This window comes from Leptonotus elevatus, chromosome 6 (genome assembly GCF_054856555.1).
Source record: "Leptonotus elevatus isolate MCC_2025b chromosome 6, RoL_Lele_1.0, whole genome shotgun sequence".
Lineage (NCBI taxonomy): Eukaryota > Metazoa > Chordata > Actinopteri > Syngnathiformes > Syngnathidae > Leptonotus > Leptonotus elevatus.
This window is the reverse complement of record NC_141244.1, coordinates 6,979,378-6,997,289: the sequence shown is the minus strand read 5'-3', so window position 1 is coordinate 6,997,289 and position 17,912 is coordinate 6,979,378. Positions and strand designations below refer to the sequence as shown.

Below are 17,912 nucleotides of genomic sequence, written 5' to 3'. Positions count from 1 at the left end.
AACCAGAATTGGCCATTTTGTTGACGATTGATGAATGATGGACTTACGGAATTGTGCACGTATGTCTGTGGGTCCTAAAATAGTAGTGACGAAGTGATGACCGAAGCATGGTTAAAATAAAATGACGGACTGCTGATTACTGTTTGGTTCGGCTTGAAACAAAATGACAGACTGACGATGACGGAAGGGTGTTCGACGCTGACAAATGACAGACAAGCAAAATTTTGTAAATTGCCCACATTTTTGTGTAAGCATAAATTAAAAGAAATAGCTAGCGCATAGAAGCTTTTAAGATTTACTTACGATATCCTTCGATGGATCGCTTGGACCACATACTAGGTTTGCAAGCATTTGGAAAGTCAATTTTGATTTTCCTTTTAAATACGTGTTTGTGTCAATTTTTGCAGAATACTTCCACAGTATGCTTAGCAATCCATGGATTGAGGTTTGTTGTACTGATTTTTTTTTCTAACCATCTTGTCAGTGTTGCTAATAAACATTTTGCTTTCTCTTGGCATATCCCTTACATTAGTTCAATGGTTGATGCTTTGTTGCCCTCCTCAGGCTACTGCTTGTACTGCACTTCAGATGCCCATCAGCTCAGACATTCTGTTTGTCATTCTTGAGTATATTTACACAGATGATTGCCCCACCGTTAAAGGTAACTCCTCACATTACATGCTTGAAACATGATTTGTAATTCAAGTTGTTTTTTTATTTACATAGGTTATGATGATACATATGAAACTCAAAAATATGCTGTTGTTTTGCTTTTCACCACAGAGTCTGTGAATGTGGCATTTGTCTGCAACGTGCTTGTTGTCGCTGACCAGCTGCTGATCACACGATTGAAGGAAATGTGCGAGGTTGTCATCACAGAGAATTGTATGTAACTTTTGTCTCTTTTTAATCTCTTGCCAAAGTTACTACAATATAACCTGTCTCCCCTGTTCTATTCTTTACATAATGGTAATATAAATATTACAATGTTAAAAACATTTTGATATTGCTGTTTATTTTTTTCCCTACATATTGGTGAAGAATAAGCCAGATAGTTCAGTTCACAATGTATCACTGTGTGAGATGTCATGTTAGTATAGCTACAGGGGAACTCAAAAGCAACATTTTTCTTTGCAATAATGTATTATGTGCCATCACTGTTTAATCTTATAATCTGATTAATATTGTGTTTGTAGAATAAAAAAATAGGCAAATTAATCTATCCCTTTTTATCAATCTCATAGAGTGCAGCCATTTTAATTCTGCACCGCCCTCTGCTTTTGACTGAAATTGATGTCAGAGTGCCCTCATAATCATACTGCAAACATTATGGCTCACCTGTTTTCTGAATTTGGTCACGACCATCCTTCCATCCATCCATTATCTGCTGCTTATCGGTCGCGGGGGCAGCAGCTTTAGCAGGGAAGCCCCCAGACTTCCCTCTCCCCAGCCACTTCAACTAGCTCCTCCGACCGGATCCCAAGGCGTTCCCAAGCCAGCCGAGAGACATAGTCTCTCCAGTGTCCTTGCTCGTCCCCAGGGCCTCCCATCGGTAGCCTGGAAATCCAGACTCACTTGCGGATTTGCCAGAGAGTGAGTCTGGTCAACCGGCTTATCAGTTGCATTTCTGAGGCGGGGCAAACCTGAGCTAACAGACAGTAGAATGAACCAATGAGCCAACAGCGGACATGATGTCAGAAAAGCGACTTGTTGAAGTTTTTTTTTTTTTTTTTTTCGGGCGACGGAGTAAAAGTCCAACATGGCTACTAGCTGAAGTGAGACAGTAGTTGAATGACTTATGTCATTATTGCAGGAAAAACTTTTAGAGTGACGTTGCTCACGAAGACGACGTCACGCAAATAGACAAATTTGATTGGACGCCTGTCCATCTCCATTTCATTTTTCAAGAAAATTGGTGTGGTTTGCCAAGCTATCCCGTCGGTGGGACATGTCCGGAACACCTCTCAACGTGGAGGAGCAGCGGCTCTACTTTGAGCCCCTCCCGGATGTCCGAGCTTCTCACCATATCTCTAAGGGAGGGCCCAGACACCCTGCGGAGGAAACTTATTTTGGCCGCTTCTAATCGGGATTTTGTTCTTTCGGTCACAAACCCACAGCTCGTGACCATAGGTGAGGGTAGGAACATAGATCGACCGGTAAATCCTGAGCGTCGCCTTTCGACTCAGCTAATTCTTCAGCACAATGGACCGATACAGAGTCTGCATCACTGCAGACCCTGCACCGATCCTCCGCCGATCTCTCGCTTCTTTCTGCCCCCACTCGTGACCCCAAGATCCTTGATTTCCACTTGGGGCAGGATCTCTTTCCCGACCCGGAGGGGGCACTCCACCCTTTTCCAACTGAGGACCATGGTCTTAGATTTCTCTCGTTGGAGATCGCGGCTTGAAAAAGCCAAAAGCACCACATCTAGAAAAAGCAGAGATGCAATGCTGAGGCCACCAAACCGGACCCCCTCAATGCTTCGGCTGCACCTAGTAATTCTGTTCAAAAAGGTTATGAACAGAATATGTGACAAAGGGCAACCTTGGCGGAGTCCAACCCTCACTGGAAACAAATCCGACTTACTGCCAACTTACCAGCAATGTGCACCAAAGTCGTACAGGGACCGAACAGCCCGTATCAGGGGTTTTAGTACCCCATACTCCCGAAGCACCCACCACAGGACTCCCCGAGGGACACGGTCGAACACATTCTCTATGTCCACAAAACGCATGTAGACTGGTTGAGTGAACTCCCATGCACCCTTGAGGGCCCTGCCAAGGGTGTAGAGCTGGTCCACTGTTCCACGACCGGGACGAAAACCACACTGCTCCTCCTAAATCCAAGATTCAGCTTCCAGATGCACCCTCCTCTCAGCAACCCTAAATAGACCTTACCAGGGAGGCTGGGGAGTGTGCTTTACCACCGAGGAGCTTTTTAACCACCTCAGTGACTTCAACCCCAAAGATAGGAGAGCGCACCTGAGAGTCCTCAGACTCTGCTTCCTCAAAGGATTGCGTGTCCGTGGAATTGAGGAGGCCTTTGAAGTATTCTCTCCACCGACTCACAACGTTCCGAGTTGAGGTCAGCAACGCCCCGTCTCCACTATACACATTGGTAATGGTTCACTGCTTCCCCCGCCTGAGACGTCGAATGGTGGACCATAATTTCCTTAAAGCTGCCCAGAAGTTATTTTGCATAGCGTCATCAAAGTACTCCCACGTCTGAGTTTTTTCCTCAGCGACTGCCGAAGCTGCGTTCCGCTTGGTCAGCCGGTATGCGTCAGCTGCCTCTGGAGTTCTTCCCAATCACACCCCTCCAGGTCTCACTGTCATTGCCAATGTGAGCGTTGAAGTCCCCCAGCAGAACGAGGCAGGGAGCGTTTTCTAGCACGCCCTCCAAGGACTCCAAAAAGGGGAAGTAGCCTGAGCTGCTGTTTGGTGCATAGGCACAAACAACAGTCAAGACCAGTCCCCCCCACCCGAAGGCTGAGGGAGGCTACCCTATCGTCTACAGAGGTGAACTCCAACGGCGCCAAGCCGGGGGGCAATAATTATGCCCACACCTGCTTTACACCTCTCACCGTGGGCATCTCTAGTGGAAAAAGTCCAACCCCTCTCAAGAGGACTGGTACCAGAGCCCAACCTGTGTGTGGAAGTGAGTCCAGCTATGTCTAGTCATAATTTCTCTGCCTCTCACACACACCAGCTCAGGCTCATTCCCCGCCAGAGAGGTAACATTACATGTCCCAAGAGCTAGCTTCTGGAGCCGTTGAATGGACCGCCAAGGTCCCCGCCTTTGGCTGCTACCCAGCTCACTGCACACCTGACCCTTTTGGCCCCTCCTACAGGTGGTGAGTCCATGAGAAGGGGAACCCACTTTGCCTTTTCGGGCTGGGCCCCATGGGAACATGGGAACCCCATAGCGCCCGGCCACCAGACGCTCGCCTTTGCGCCTTACCTCTAGGCCTGGCTTCAGAGGGGGGAGAGAGGGGGCCCCGGTGAGGGAAGGGAAAACATGTTCCAAATATCTTTCTCATCTTAAAGGGTCAAGAGCCGTGTTTTGTATGGTCCCTCATCTAGGACCTGTTGGCCACAGGTGACCCAGCCAGGGGTATAAAACCCCAGACAACATTGCTTCCTAGGATTATTAGGACACACAAACCCCTCCACCACAGTAAGGTGACAGCTCACTGAGGGTTAACGACTAGTGTGAAAATATTTTGTTAGTTTTCCTCAAGAAATTCATCATACTTAAGTTGATAAATGAATAAAAACTGATATTCTTTCACCTGATTGCGTAACTCTTCAGCAACCTTCCATAAGTGGCTAATTAAGCTAATTTGTTCTTTCTAGTAACTCTGAGAAATGCAGCGGAATTGCTGGAATTTGCCTCCATGTACAACGCAAAGCAACTTAAACTCTCCTGCTTCCAGTTCATTGTGCTGAACATGGCTGCGCTACTAGAATCAAAGTGAGAACCATGATTAATATTTATACAATGACTTAAATTGTATTTCTTAAGATGTCAATTAATGTGAAGTATTGCTGCCGTTGGACTGAAACCTCCTATGTGTAAATTTGGTAAATTTTATGTTTTCACAAACCTATGCTATTGGTCAATCGGCACGTGTTATTTTATTTTTTTTAAAAATTCAAATTATTGACCAATCTAAATAGCTGAAAACGACGTGCTCTCTAACAATGCAATGTGAATGGCTCACAAAAGTATGCAATTATTTTAGTTTCCTGAAAAATAAGTGATCGTACCATGGCCAACGTCAGCGATATGATCTATAGAGTAGTTAAAGTTGGTTTTGGATAAATACTGAATAATTTTTACTACTTGTGTTCTGTCTTCTCCTTATAATGTATTGTTTTCTGTGATACCTTTTAGATCACTGGATTGTCTTAGTGATGAAGTGCTTGTAGAGCTTTCTGCAGCCTACAAGAGAATGGTCAGTCACCTAACGTCTGCCTAACACACTTTCCTACTATTGTTAACCGTTTTTGTATGTTATAGATTAGGCATGGGCCGATTACCATTTTGACATTTGACCGTAATTTTAAAAAGTCAGGGTTTCAATAACCACTAATGCTGGATGTCACTAGGGGTGTGAATCTCTGACATGAGGCCGATTCGATACGTTTCTTGATACACAGGTTGCGATTCGATTGAAGAACGATATCTTTCCGAGCAGAACGGCTCGATACGGTTCGATTAAGTTTGGGAGCCATATGATTTTCGATTCGATACGATTCATTTCAATATTCAAAACAATAATATAGTTGACTTTGGTTTTTGTAGACATTAATCATAAAACACTACAAATTCTTACAGTATCTTCAAACATGTTAATTTTTATTATTATTATTGTATTATATTTATATTATATTATATTAATTTGCACAATTGCCTTATGAAGCTAATATATAGTAATTGCCATTAATGCAATTCTACTAATAATTTAGTGCGATATAGATACCGCAAGATATACTGTGGTAACGGGGTTCCACATAATGTTCTTAACAATATGTTAAAAATATGGAAATTCAGACAAATTGTTCTGGAAGTGAATTTCAATAGGTTAGCAACTCTGACAATGTTAACATTTATTTATTTAGAACTAACATGATACATATATCTTTTATACCAAATATTGTATACAGTACAGGCCAAATATTTGGACACACACACACATCTCATTCAATGTGTTTGCTTTATTCTCATTACTATTTACATTGTAGATTCTCACTGAAAGAATCAAAACTAAGAATGAACACGTGGAGTTATGTACTTAACAAAAAAAAAAGGTGAAATGACTGAAAACATGTTTTAGATTCTATTTTTTTCAAAATAGCCACCCTTTGCTCTGATTACTATTTTGCACACTCTTGACATTCTCACCTCTGGGAACTCCTTCAATACTGTTGGAAAACCATTTGAGGTGACTACTCTTGAAGCTCATCCAGGGAATGCCAAGAGTGTGCAAAAAATAATAATCAGAGCAAAGAGTGACTATTTTGAAGAAATTAGAATATAAAACATGTTTTTTAATTATTTCACCTTTTTTAAGTACCTGTACATAACATGTTCATTCATAGTTTTGATGCCATCAGTGAGAATCTACAATGTAAATAGTCATGAAAATAAAGAAAATGTATTGCATGAGGTGTGTCCAAACTTTTGGCCTGTACTGTATACTGTATATACATTATGTATATAGTTTTTAAATAAAATATATTGTGTTAAATGGAGACAAAATGCTGTTTTATTTTTTTGGGTGTCATTTTAGAAGTGTAGTTTTAATACTGTGATAACAGTATTTTTGCGCATGTTTATCATACAGTCAGAATTGAATATCAACCCATGCACATGCATAGTATAGATATATTCTTGGTAAGTCAGAGATGTTTCTTTTCTATTGTTATACAAATATTTTGTGTACCAATTTTTGAATCTTTTTGTTTGATTGTGTTTTCTGTTTTTGATCAACTTCAAGTTCAGACACTCAAGGATGTCTGAATAATGAATAGGGCTTGTAGAGCAACATGAAAAATGGGTGGCGGGGGTGGGCGGCGGTTAAAGCAGCATTATGCAACTTTAACCTCGGAAATAACAGCTTGTAAATCATTTTTGAATTTATGCCTTGAGAATAGTTTCTTCCAGTTACCATGCTGAGAAATTTATTTTCAGATCTCAGCAATGAATAGAAGAGTTCTCACTCCATATCCTGGTGCCCCAGATCTCAGTATGTACGAAGATGAGGATTTTGACTTTGCCTTCAGCCCCAAACAAGAATCAGAACTGGACCAATCCAGCAGGTACACAGCAACATAACCACTTATTTTATAATTCTGAACTTAAAAACGATGTCTGCAGTGACACCCCCACCCCTATAAAGTCTCTGATGATTTTTAAGCTGGTTTGTATAGCAAAGTACGGCGCACAGCCATGTAGTGGCATTGCATAATTATTATGATAAATTGAATGGGCTGCTTTTTATATAGGGCTTTAACTACACAAATAAAGACATTTTGTCTGTGGATTTGAATTACGATGCAGATGGTTCATTATTTATCTGTATTCCGAATAATCATGACATCTGTTCCCCTTCCTCCAGGACATAGCCTGCTCATTAACACATGCAATCCCCTCCAAACAACAAACAAACCTAACATAAACCTTGTTGAATGAAGAGCAAGAGGCGCTTCATGCATTTTTAGGTGGTAAAGATATTCATGCTTTTTGTTTTTTTTTAACCTACGATGACATTTTCATCCGCTGCTGTGATTGATCAAAACAAAAGTTTGTTAGACGTGCACAAGTTGCCGCATTGCCCAATCAGCTTGAAGTATTGTACTGAATGTCCCACCTTTCCCGATTAAATCACACTAAAACACTCCCAGATTGATATTGTGTGAACTCCTTTGAGTGATTCACATGATCAATCTGGCACTTGCCAGCTTAATTACAAACAACACTAGACAAAAACAATGTGTCCGTGATTATCCGCAGGGAAGTACTCTTAAGAAAAGCTAAGATGAAGGCTAAAAAGAAACCAAGGCGACGTTCTGACAGCTCAGGAGGCTACACTCTGTCTGATATTATTCAAAGCCCCCCCGCTGCAGGTATGGTTGCACATGCAATCTTAAAATACTGTATATACATTTCACACAAGAATTACACTGACTTGCACTTACCGCTCTCAGCAGTTTCCCCATGCCTGGTAAAGACAGGAAAAGGCACCTCCACTGAGTCTCTGCAGGAGCTGCTCACATCAGACTCGGAGGGTAGCTGCATGGGGCTGGGCAGCCCCAGAGATATGCAGTCACCAGTTTTTCACAACAGAGCTGTGGTTAGTGTTGGATTGCGAGTACTGTCATGGTCACATGTTATAAAAACAAGAAAATCATTTTGTTTTATTATACACAGGAGGAGAGGGTCTTGTGTCAGAGGGTGAAGACCCCACCAAATACTTTAACAAGAGATGGCCTCCCACCTCCCCCCAGTTCTGGGCCGAAAGATATCCCAAAGATCATTCATGGGTAAGATGGAAATTACTAAAGCTTTTTAGTTCATCCCAGGTGTGGTTTGATGCAAGCCACAATCTCCTTAAACGTCACGGGATCAGCTCTGCTTCAGTATGTCACTGTACATTTACATTAGGGATGGGACACAGGTAACTCACGATTCGATACTGTGACGATATGTGGCCTACGATACCGATATCACGACACCTACGATATTTGACATATCGTCAGGAACCTTCTCAACGATAACATAACGATATTCAGTATGTGAGTGACAGTGAAAATTTGCAGACTGTTCTTCTTCGTAAATAGTGTCTAGACACCAGTTCTTCGCCACCGCTTCTGCCTACTTTACCGCCATTTAGAGGGTTAGCGTCCCTACAAACAAGACATGAGAGATTAAGTACAACGGATCACAAAAGTCATGGTTTGGATCAGATCATAGATTTGAGTCCTAGATCGAATCGTTCTTTGGATCAGAAAACAAAACAAGATAAATTGATGCATTTTATTAAACACTTTTGCCCATTAAAAAAATAAATAAAAAATCGACTCAAAATCTCTAGGGCTACGTTCACACTGCAGGTCTTAATGCTCAATTCCGATTTTTGGGTGAAATCTGATTTTTTGGGGTAAGCGTTCACATTACCCATTAATTGCGACCTCTGTCCGTCTGCTGTGGGCATGTAATGCGTCCCCAAAGTGACCCGCATGCGCAGAAGAAGATACGTCATTCACAACGCTGTTTGCGGAAGTAAATACGTATGGTCCAGCAGCGTGTCAGGGCCACGGACTTTTATATGTCCATCGTCGGGGCTCATATTTTTACCATCTCATATCTACAGAGGAGTGATGCAGGAGGAGGTAGAAATAATATTTTGTGAAAATGAGGCGAGCCGTCACAGAGACCTCTCTTTTTTTTCTCTTCCCAATGATGATGTCACGTAATTGCCGCGTGTAAGAAATGAGCTGTCTGCGTGGCTAAATTACTAATATCACCACCACAAATGTCATCTTTATACTTCATGTTTCAAGTGGGATTAAAATAAAGTCACAACATGTTACTCGAAACAATTTTACCGATTCACGTACGTCTCCCGAGCCGTGCGGACCTCGCGGATACGTCAAGCTTAATGCCCCCGCCCGTCTGGAGCGCATATTGGACTTTTGATGACGTCGAGGTCGTATATATGCGACCTGGCCGTTCAGACTGTAGTCATATTGCAAAAATTCAGATACGTATCCGATCTAGGACCACATATGAAAATGACCCAGGTCGGATGTGAAAAAATCAGAATTTAGCTGTTCAGACTGACATAAAAAAGACAGATACAGGTCATATTTGGGCAAAAAAATCCAATCTGGGTCACATTTGCCTGCAGTGGAACATAGTCTAATATGGTTGTTTAAAATTTAGGAACACAAATTTAAGGGCAATAAGAGGCAGATACATTCTTATTTTATACCTGGTCCATGTATAAAATAACAAGGTATTAATGGCTTAAAGTTGTGTTCCTATAATCTAAACGGCAATATTTGACATTTTGAGTTGAATGTTTTTATTTATTGGTAAAGGTGTTTTATAAAATAAATGAAGACTAAGTTCTATTATCTTTTTGTTTTTTTGTTTTTTAATAATGAAAAAGACCAAGCGCAATTTAAGGCACATTCCCTTCCTTTAAACATGGACAGTGAAATATAAAGTAGCCTAGGTCCAGGATATTGAAAAAGTAATAGCAAGCCATGTAGCTGTCACTCATTACTGTTGCCAGGCTTCTTTTTTTTTGCGTTTTGCAGTTCAGGGCCACCGTACCAGCCCGTCACTAATGCTAACACTAGCTGCTAGCCACTAACGTCAGAGACTTTTGCCGTATCCATACAATGACAGCATAATTAACTAGCGGTTTCTTAGCGTCCTAAATTAGCGAATAAATATACGGTACTTTCGGGATGGCATTGTGATAATGTTGATAGAAAATATGTAATTTCAATAAAAACTGCGATATGTAAGCCAACACATCAAAAAGGGAAGTCAAGCTGGCGGTCATGTCGCTGTGCAGGCCGACTTTCAAAGTAAAAGCCCACCAAGGCTATTGCATTGGCGTCAATGTATTGTTTGGTAAAGCTTTATTTAGTTAAGTTAGCCTTAGCGTAGATGGCGTTTTATGTTGAGTACAGTAATTTCTGGACTACAAGGCGCAGGTGTTTTTAATGTTACCGCACCAGGTTCCGCTACTTTTTTTTCCATAATGAGGGTGCAAATTGTCTCACTCTCGTTCTCTCTCCTACTGTATTTGGGCTCACTTGGTTTGTTTTGCTCAGCCTGACACTCTTGCGCTTCCTTTATAGTGCGCCCCCTTGTCATCTGATGGATAAGCCACACCTTTGTATTAACCGCAGGGTTGAATGCAAGTGAAAAAAGTAGCGGCTTGTAGTCCAGAAATTACTGTGTTTCAAGCTTCATTGACATGTCTGAATGGCGGTGTAAATCCATTATATGCGTGCCGTTGGTGTACTGTCATAAAATATCGATACTGCCCTCAGTGTATCGATATATTTATTGCAACAGAGAGCGCAACAATATACTGTATTGCACTATCGATTTTTTTCCCCACCCCCATTTTACATGCATGTGCTTAACAATCAAGATGGCGACACATAAGTGCCCTGATCTTTTGAGTTTTGAGTTCTGGTGTGGTGTGCATGTGTGTTAATCATGTTTGCATAGTCTTACACTCGTGAAGAGCGCATATAACACCAGGACTACAATTCTTATGGTTCTATTGCCAATTATTTAAACACCTACTATGGCTCATGTCCATTTTTGACCCAAAAAAGTGAGGCACTTTACAAGAGAGTGAGCTGGTGTGCATGTGTCATTCAGTAAATGGGGGACAGAAGTTGGTGGGTTGGCTTCTGACTAGTAATTAACTCCAGGTACCCCTGGATTTACTACTCACAGTTTACAGTAAACCATTTTCATGTACTGCCTTGCATTGACCATATATGGAGAGATTGGGGCATGTAGAGGGCTTGATCACTGTGTCGTTTTACGTCCCACCTACGGGGTGTGCAGGACGCAACACAAAGCTAGGGTCCCAACTCCCTCACATCCCAAGCAGCCACACATAATCTTCAAGTAAAACAAATAGACATTTATTTACATTTGCTGTTCAAGCTTCCATCAGCATACAAGCACAAAAGACTTCAGGGTGAACCAAGGCCAACATAACAAACAAAACATCTCTATCTATAAAGTAAAAACTAACCTGAACAACCAAGGAAACCAAAAACAGAGTCTTACCTTCCTAACTGGGAAAACAGAGGAAAACCTATTAAACACAAATGGCAGTTCACCCCTACTTAAATAACAAAGGACAGCAAACCAATCACAGGCGTGGCCAGTTGGGAGGACAGGGAGAAGGGTTGGGTTGCCTCCTGGTGTTGCAGGTCTTTAGAGAGATGAGCCTCTATTTCCACCAATCGGGGAGCAGAACTTTCAGCCATCTTGTTGTGACATTGCATGCACCTGTACAGATTTGCAGTAAGACATTACCCCAGCCATAACAGTAAGTTGTTAAGCTGTGACTTATCAAAGGAAAATTGCTACAGATGTACAGTATCTGTACACACATTTTGATAGATCTTTTTTGTTATTTTTCAGCGCTTGTGTGTACATATACATTACATACTCTTTGATAAGTGGGACCCCAGGCCCTTAGAGATGAGCTAGTGACACCCAAGCCACAACATTCCCACAATACTTGTTTCATACATTTTGAATTAGGACAATGTGCTGGCATAGAATAGGAAACACCCAAAAATGTTTCAATAGGTGTTGGAATTGTAAGACTATTTAGAGAGACTTAGAATGGTTCCTCCAGTTGACCAAATGGTTCAATTTGAAATCTTGTGTTTCAATATTTTTCTACAGAAATACATTGCATGTGACAATCAGTTTTTGGACATGATTAAAAAGCAGTTTTGAGACTGAGAGTCAGTTGAAGTGCACCTACTGTATATCGGATCCTTGGGTTGTCTCTGTGATACTAAAATTGGTTTGATGAAATGAAACCTTTTTGAGTGATAAATATGCACACAAAAAACAGAAATCAGGAAGGGAGCAAGTACTCTTTCATGGCACTGTACAGTATTTTCCTCCCGCATTTTTTGAAGGGACAAAGTTTTCTGCCAAAGTAAATCAATTTAATTCTAGCCCTGCGATGTGACTGCATGTTATTCCACTTTATAGGCCTTCCCATCCACCTCCAGTCTTGGATCTTAGAGCCATCATGGATATGGAAGCCAACTCTTTGCAGACCGTCAAAGCAGCTCCTAAAAGCCTTGCAAGGTAAAACGTCGTAATGACATATTCATGTTGACTATAGCTGCTTTTACAGCATGCTCAACAGTTTTGGTATCCTTATCCACTCTGCAATTTTTTCTGCTACCTTCAGTGTCAGCACCCTCTCCAAATATTCTCCTAGTCCTACAAAATTGTCCCAAAAGCAAAGGAAGATGTTGGCCTTGGCCACTAAAGAGACCAGCGTGGATTCCTCGGCATGCAAATCCACCCCCACAGTCACGCCATCCAAGAACAGTAGTGGGAAGGCCTGGTGAGTGTGCTCCAGGATCCATTCATCCATCCATATTCAATACCGCTTATCCTATTGACGGTTATGGGTATGCTCCAAGATGGAGAGAATACCTCATGCTCACCCGAAACTTTTTATTTTTTTTATTTTACTGAGCAGTGAACCATACAGTATAGTAGTAGCTGCTTGGCATTCGCAAAATCACATAAATGTTAAACCTATCCACAGTTATTTGCTGAAAAACTCTTGTTTTTGTGCTCAGGCCAAAGCAATAAAAACATGGCTTTGCCACCATTGCATGCCAGGGACTAGTTTGAAGTGAATTAAAGAGATTCACTTAGGCAAAGGCTGTACTTTGTCACCATCTTGTAAAATTCATTTTATTTATAGGTGCCTTTCTGGACACTTAAGGTCACCTTACAACAACAGTTAAGAGCATACGTCTTGTGACATTTATGCAGTTACTCTTAGAAACCTTTTTTTTGTGTGTCCATTACTTATGGATGAATTTTCAATATGTCGGGCAGGACTTGGTCCCTAGCCCTCGTGAATAGAACGTTTGCTTTATGAGCCATATTTAATGCTAAAAACTTAATTGATGTATATGGTGGTTATATATGGGTTCAATTAGTCTATCATTTAACAGCTTGACGTGTTTCATGTTTATCCTGCATCCATTTCTGCCATCAGGGCAACAGCAGTCCAGTCCCAGCCCGCATCTTGCTCATTTCGGGCACTGCTCGAGGAGGAGGAGGAGAACGCAATCATCAGACCGGGGCATTCTGAAACTCAGAAGGGCCAAGGTGCGCAAGCATTCCCTGTCTGTGTTTCACCTATTAGCAGGAAGGTGACATTTAGATGTGCTGACAGCAGTGAGCTGGAGAAACCTGGGTAAGTAAACTACATGTAGTGTATTCTGCTATCACTGGGAGGCACTGTTGTCATAAAACAGTGCTTCACCCTATACATGTCTAAATCAGTCATTCCCAACCACTGGGCCAAACACAAGAGGTCATGGGGTGTGCCATAGGAAATGATCCAATTTCACTAAATTGGTCCCACCATGTGTGGTCTTCCTTCAATGCCTGTAAATTGAGAGGCGGTCATTATTTGAACAAATACGGTACTTTTTGTAAAAAATTTCTTTGGACGTGTGCTATTAGTTTTTTGGCATGTAAAATATGTACCATGGCTCAATGAAGGTTGGGAAAAACTGGTCTAAACTACAGGTTACCCATTACAATCGCATGATCAGACATCCATTTATAAATAAGCAACCCTCATTATTTTAGCAGTCCTGACTACATTATACTTATGTACATAAAACATTTTTTTTATCTGTCATTATGTAGTGTTGATTATCTTACAAGTCACTTTTAAGTGGCCATTATGCAGAAGATGAACCACAATCTGCAATTAAGTCCTTGGAAATTCCTCATTCTGTTGAGTGTAATTTATGCTCTGTCAGTGAGGTTCAGCTGCATCACTTAGAGTGCCTGTTCGAGAGGCTGCCATGGACACAGTGATTATTATCTGATGTTGTCACAATACCTGCATTAACCCATTAAGGCCTAAAGCGCCTGCCAAAACGTGCCTCTAAAACCTATGAGTGACTTTTGACTTTTGAGTCACCCCCGAAAACCTGACGTTTTCCTGGATATTCAATAATACCTACTGAATAATTTATATCTCAGTTCCTGAAGCAGATAGAAACATAGTTCCAAAAACATTTCAGAGCATACACCTGTGGCGTTCACACAAACCTACTTTTATTATTATAAACTTTCAATATTAAAAAATAAATAAATAAATCAACGAACAGCTGTCGCATCTGTGGGTATATTTACCTTCAGTACTGGAGCGTTCATTGTCCATTGTTTTACAAAGCCATCGAAATGCTCAACATCCTCATTGTCTACAAACATATTCCTTAACTGTATGTCGCTGTCGACGCGTTACACTGATTCGATTCCTCCCGCGTCGTTGTCAATCACGTTATTTATTTCATAACTCCCGCAAATCTGCGTCAGCCATAAATGCTCAAATAAAATTCCAGGATGTGCTAGGAGGCCCACATCACCCTCTTGTGTATATTCTGATGCATTTCGATTTCAAGAATTGGTCAAAACAAAACAAAATGACGTATCTGCTCTCCCTGCTTTAAAGGGAGAAGCGCGCTGGAGCGCTTTCGGCTCTAATGGGAGAAGCGCGGTCATACGCTCCCGGCCTTAATGGGTTAACTACCTTAATACTGCATGGTACTGAAAAACAAAACAGGAAAATAATAGCTTCAAATTATTTTATTTGTATTAATTCAATTATTAGAAAGATACAAACTAATTAATACTTTTGATAAAATATATATTTTTGAAATACTTGAAATACTATGGAAGAAATTGAATTTTGTATAGCTATTGCCACATGTGGCTGAAAAATAAAACTGTACACTCACTTCTTCACGTGCACGTACGAGCACAACTTTATTACTGAATACTCCGCACAGAGTCCAGATTCATAAGCAAGACTCAAATATCAATCTTATCCTCCCGCGTGGCTTCCGATCAGTCATTTCTCCCGCTGATCTCCTGATTTTACAGCGAAGTAAACAGTTAACATTGTGGGGAATATTTGATACAGAATCTGGCAACCCCAGCCTGCTTGCATGGTAAGTGGCCAGTTACGAGACTCCCACTGTAGGCAATGATAGTCAAGAAGCCTTGAGCCGAGCACAAGGCACCTTACCCGCGAATGCTAGTTGCCATAACTACGATTACACCGTACTTCCATTTCCACTTGTGCCTACTTTTGCCCAATCAAAATAAAAGCATCACATCAATCATCACTGTGTATTAAATGTTTTATTTTGGCATCATGAAGACTGCATGAGCCAGTCAGACCATGGATGGGCCGATGTGGCCTATGGGCAGTACTTTGCTCAGGTCTGCTGTAACAAACGAAAAACATGTGATTTACTCTTAGGGACAAAAAACACCACCAACATATAAACACAGGGGTTACCAACGTGGTGCCCATGGTTAGCCCCTAAGGACCACATGAGTAGCTCGCGGGCCTGTTCTAAAAATAGCTCGTCAGTGATGAAACGGTGTGATTTTTCTAGGAATGTTCAGTAGATGAAAATGTGAACAATGGCAGAGATGTATTAAAAATGTGTGCATATTGAAATTCATCATTTCCTAATTATTGTGAGAAATCATTAACATAATCAGTCTTCATATTAGTAGCCATTATTAATAATGCAAGATGATAATAACATTATAAAGGTAATTTTTAGAGCTGTCAAACGATTAAATGTTGTAATCAGATTAATCACATTTTAGAATTCTGATTAATCACGATTAATCGCCTAATAAAAAGGCTTTTTTATCAACTTTTTTTTCCCCCCGCCAAATTTGAAGAGCACCGGGGGTTATGTGTTAATTCTTTTGACATTTAATGTTATGAGGACGTCTTCAACATTTTTTTATCCACTGCACACTCTCATCCTCCTCTTTTTCTAATCAGTTAATTACTTGCATAATTTAAAATGGGGAAAAAATGACCACAATATTTTGACAAACAAATATTCTAAATGTGATACGCAAACATTCATTAAATGCTTTAAATTATGTTTATAGCTCAAACACAACCTGTGCTACCTTAAACATAGCCATCCGCTGTCACGCTAAAGGATAATCTATGCTTAAAATTAAAAGTGAATTTTTTGTGATTAATTAATCAGTTAACACTTAAACTTTGACAGCACTAGTAATTTTGTTATTTCAGAAGTGTGTATCAGACCAGTAGCCCTTCAACATTAATCAGTACCTAAGAAGTAGCTCTCAAAAAGGCTGGTGAGTTTGACCCAGGATTTAAGAGAACCAACTAAAATTTGTGTGGCTCAAATGATCAATTAAAATCAACTTCACAAACATGCACATGATGTTTTTGCCTTAACTATATATTCAACATTCAATTACTGCCTCAGTATGTTCTATTAAATTCAATGCATTTTGTGTAATATGGCAGGAAAACATTGAAGAAAATGCTTACATAGATGAACTCCAGTGGAAGTGGGATGACCAGCTCAAAATGATGGTCAGCAAGGTTGACCTGACCTTAGACACAGAGTCGACCTGACCTTAGACACAGAGTCAACCTGACTTAAAACAACAACACTCATTTAGAAAACACACAGACTATTAAGATGGGTGTTAAAGTTAATATTTGCAAAAGCCTATGACCCTGTAAGGTGGAAATCTGATGTTAAATGCTTTTCAGAGGTTTTTCAGAGTTCCTGCTAGTCCGGAAAGTTGCATCTCTGCTATCATACTTCTGCTGTATGTTTACCCTGCAGCAGAATTTTGAGGATTCCTCCAGATGTTAAACAGCTGTGTGAGTCTCCAGTGATGCTAATAAGAATTGATAAAGGCAGCCCTCCCTCATGTCACACTATATCATGCAGAAAAGAGAGCAGGAATCGGGTTACTCTTGGTAATTGGCTGAAGAGTCAAGAAACTGCAGCACCAGCCGCACCAGCCTCGTCTTTTGGAATGTTTTTTCCATGCGCTGCATTTATGATCTAAGAATCTTAACTCCCTCCCACCTCTCAGTTTTTTGGAATTCAACTGATTTTATGCAGTCTTCATATGTCTTTAACATAATATTGTGAGGATACAAAAATGTCCATCTCATAAATAACATTTTGTCGTTCAGCTCAGGTCATCTGTGTTGCATCATACTTGGCTTTGTGCAATTTTTAAAAGAAGTCCAACATCATTATGGCTACCAAGAGTCAGATGGTGTCTTAAGCAAGTTTACAGTTGTCATAATATGTGAACAGTTAAATTTGTTACCTCACATGTTAAAGGTTTGCCATTTGCAAATTCACCTAATCACAGATGTTTTATTTTGGAATCTGCCCTTTTGTTATTGGCCATCTTGGGATATCTACAGGCAGTTACAAAACCTTTTAGGTGTTTGAGCATCAATTAATTGCAGATTTTTGGTCTTCGCAGCAGGAATTAGCCCCTATTCCCTTCGCATAGAAGTTGCTCACTGTAATAATATAAATAATTAGGGCCCGAGCAGCGACCGCTTGTGAGGTCCCTATTATTATTATTATTCGCAAATAACCAAATTTTTGTAAACCTAAGCATGTGCAAAAACTCACCAAACTTTGCACACTCTTCGGGCCAGGCGAAAAATATTGAAATTATGAAATTGTCATATCATGGCCCTATAGCGCTCCCTAGAGTGGAAAAATAAAAAACATTCACGGCACGTT

General features: G+C 40.7%; 1 protein-coding gene across 6 annotated transcripts in view; it reads left to right on the top strand.

The window, feature by feature from the left end:
- ibtk (inhibitor of Bruton agammaglobulinemia tyrosine kinase) overlaps positions 1 to 17,912 on the top strand; it is a 43,351-nt gene that overhangs the window by 13,825 nt on the left and 11,614 nt on the right. For 5 of the 6 annotated variants that reach the window (XR_015095292.1, XM_086077417.1, XM_086077418.1 and 2 more), the window contains 12 exons: positions 408 to 445; positions 565 to 661; positions 784 to 885; positions 4,356 to 4,473; positions 4,897 to 4,957; positions 6,697 to 6,824; positions 7,519 to 7,631; positions 7,713 to 7,858; positions 7,936 to 8,048; positions 12,286 to 12,384; positions 12,491 to 12,649; positions 13,319 to 13,519. Coding sequence is in view for 5 of the 6 variants with exons in the window: in XM_086077417.1 (XP_085933543.1) it covers positions 408 to 445; positions 565 to 661; positions 784 to 885; positions 4,356 to 4,473; positions 4,897 to 4,957; positions 6,697 to 6,824; positions 7,519 to 7,631; positions 7,713 to 7,858; positions 7,936 to 8,048; positions 12,286 to 12,384; positions 12,491 to 12,649; positions 13,319 to 13,519 (1,375 nt within the window). In the remaining variant the exon portion in view is untranslated. The remainder of the gene's footprint in view (positions 1 to 407; positions 446 to 564; positions 662 to 783; positions 886 to 4,355; positions 4,474 to 4,896; positions 4,958 to 6,696; positions 6,825 to 7,518; positions 7,632 to 7,712; positions 7,859 to 7,935; positions 8,049 to 12,285; positions 12,385 to 12,490; positions 12,650 to 13,318; positions 13,520 to 17,912) is intronic. The other variant, XM_086077419.1, reaches the window with a different exon arrangement.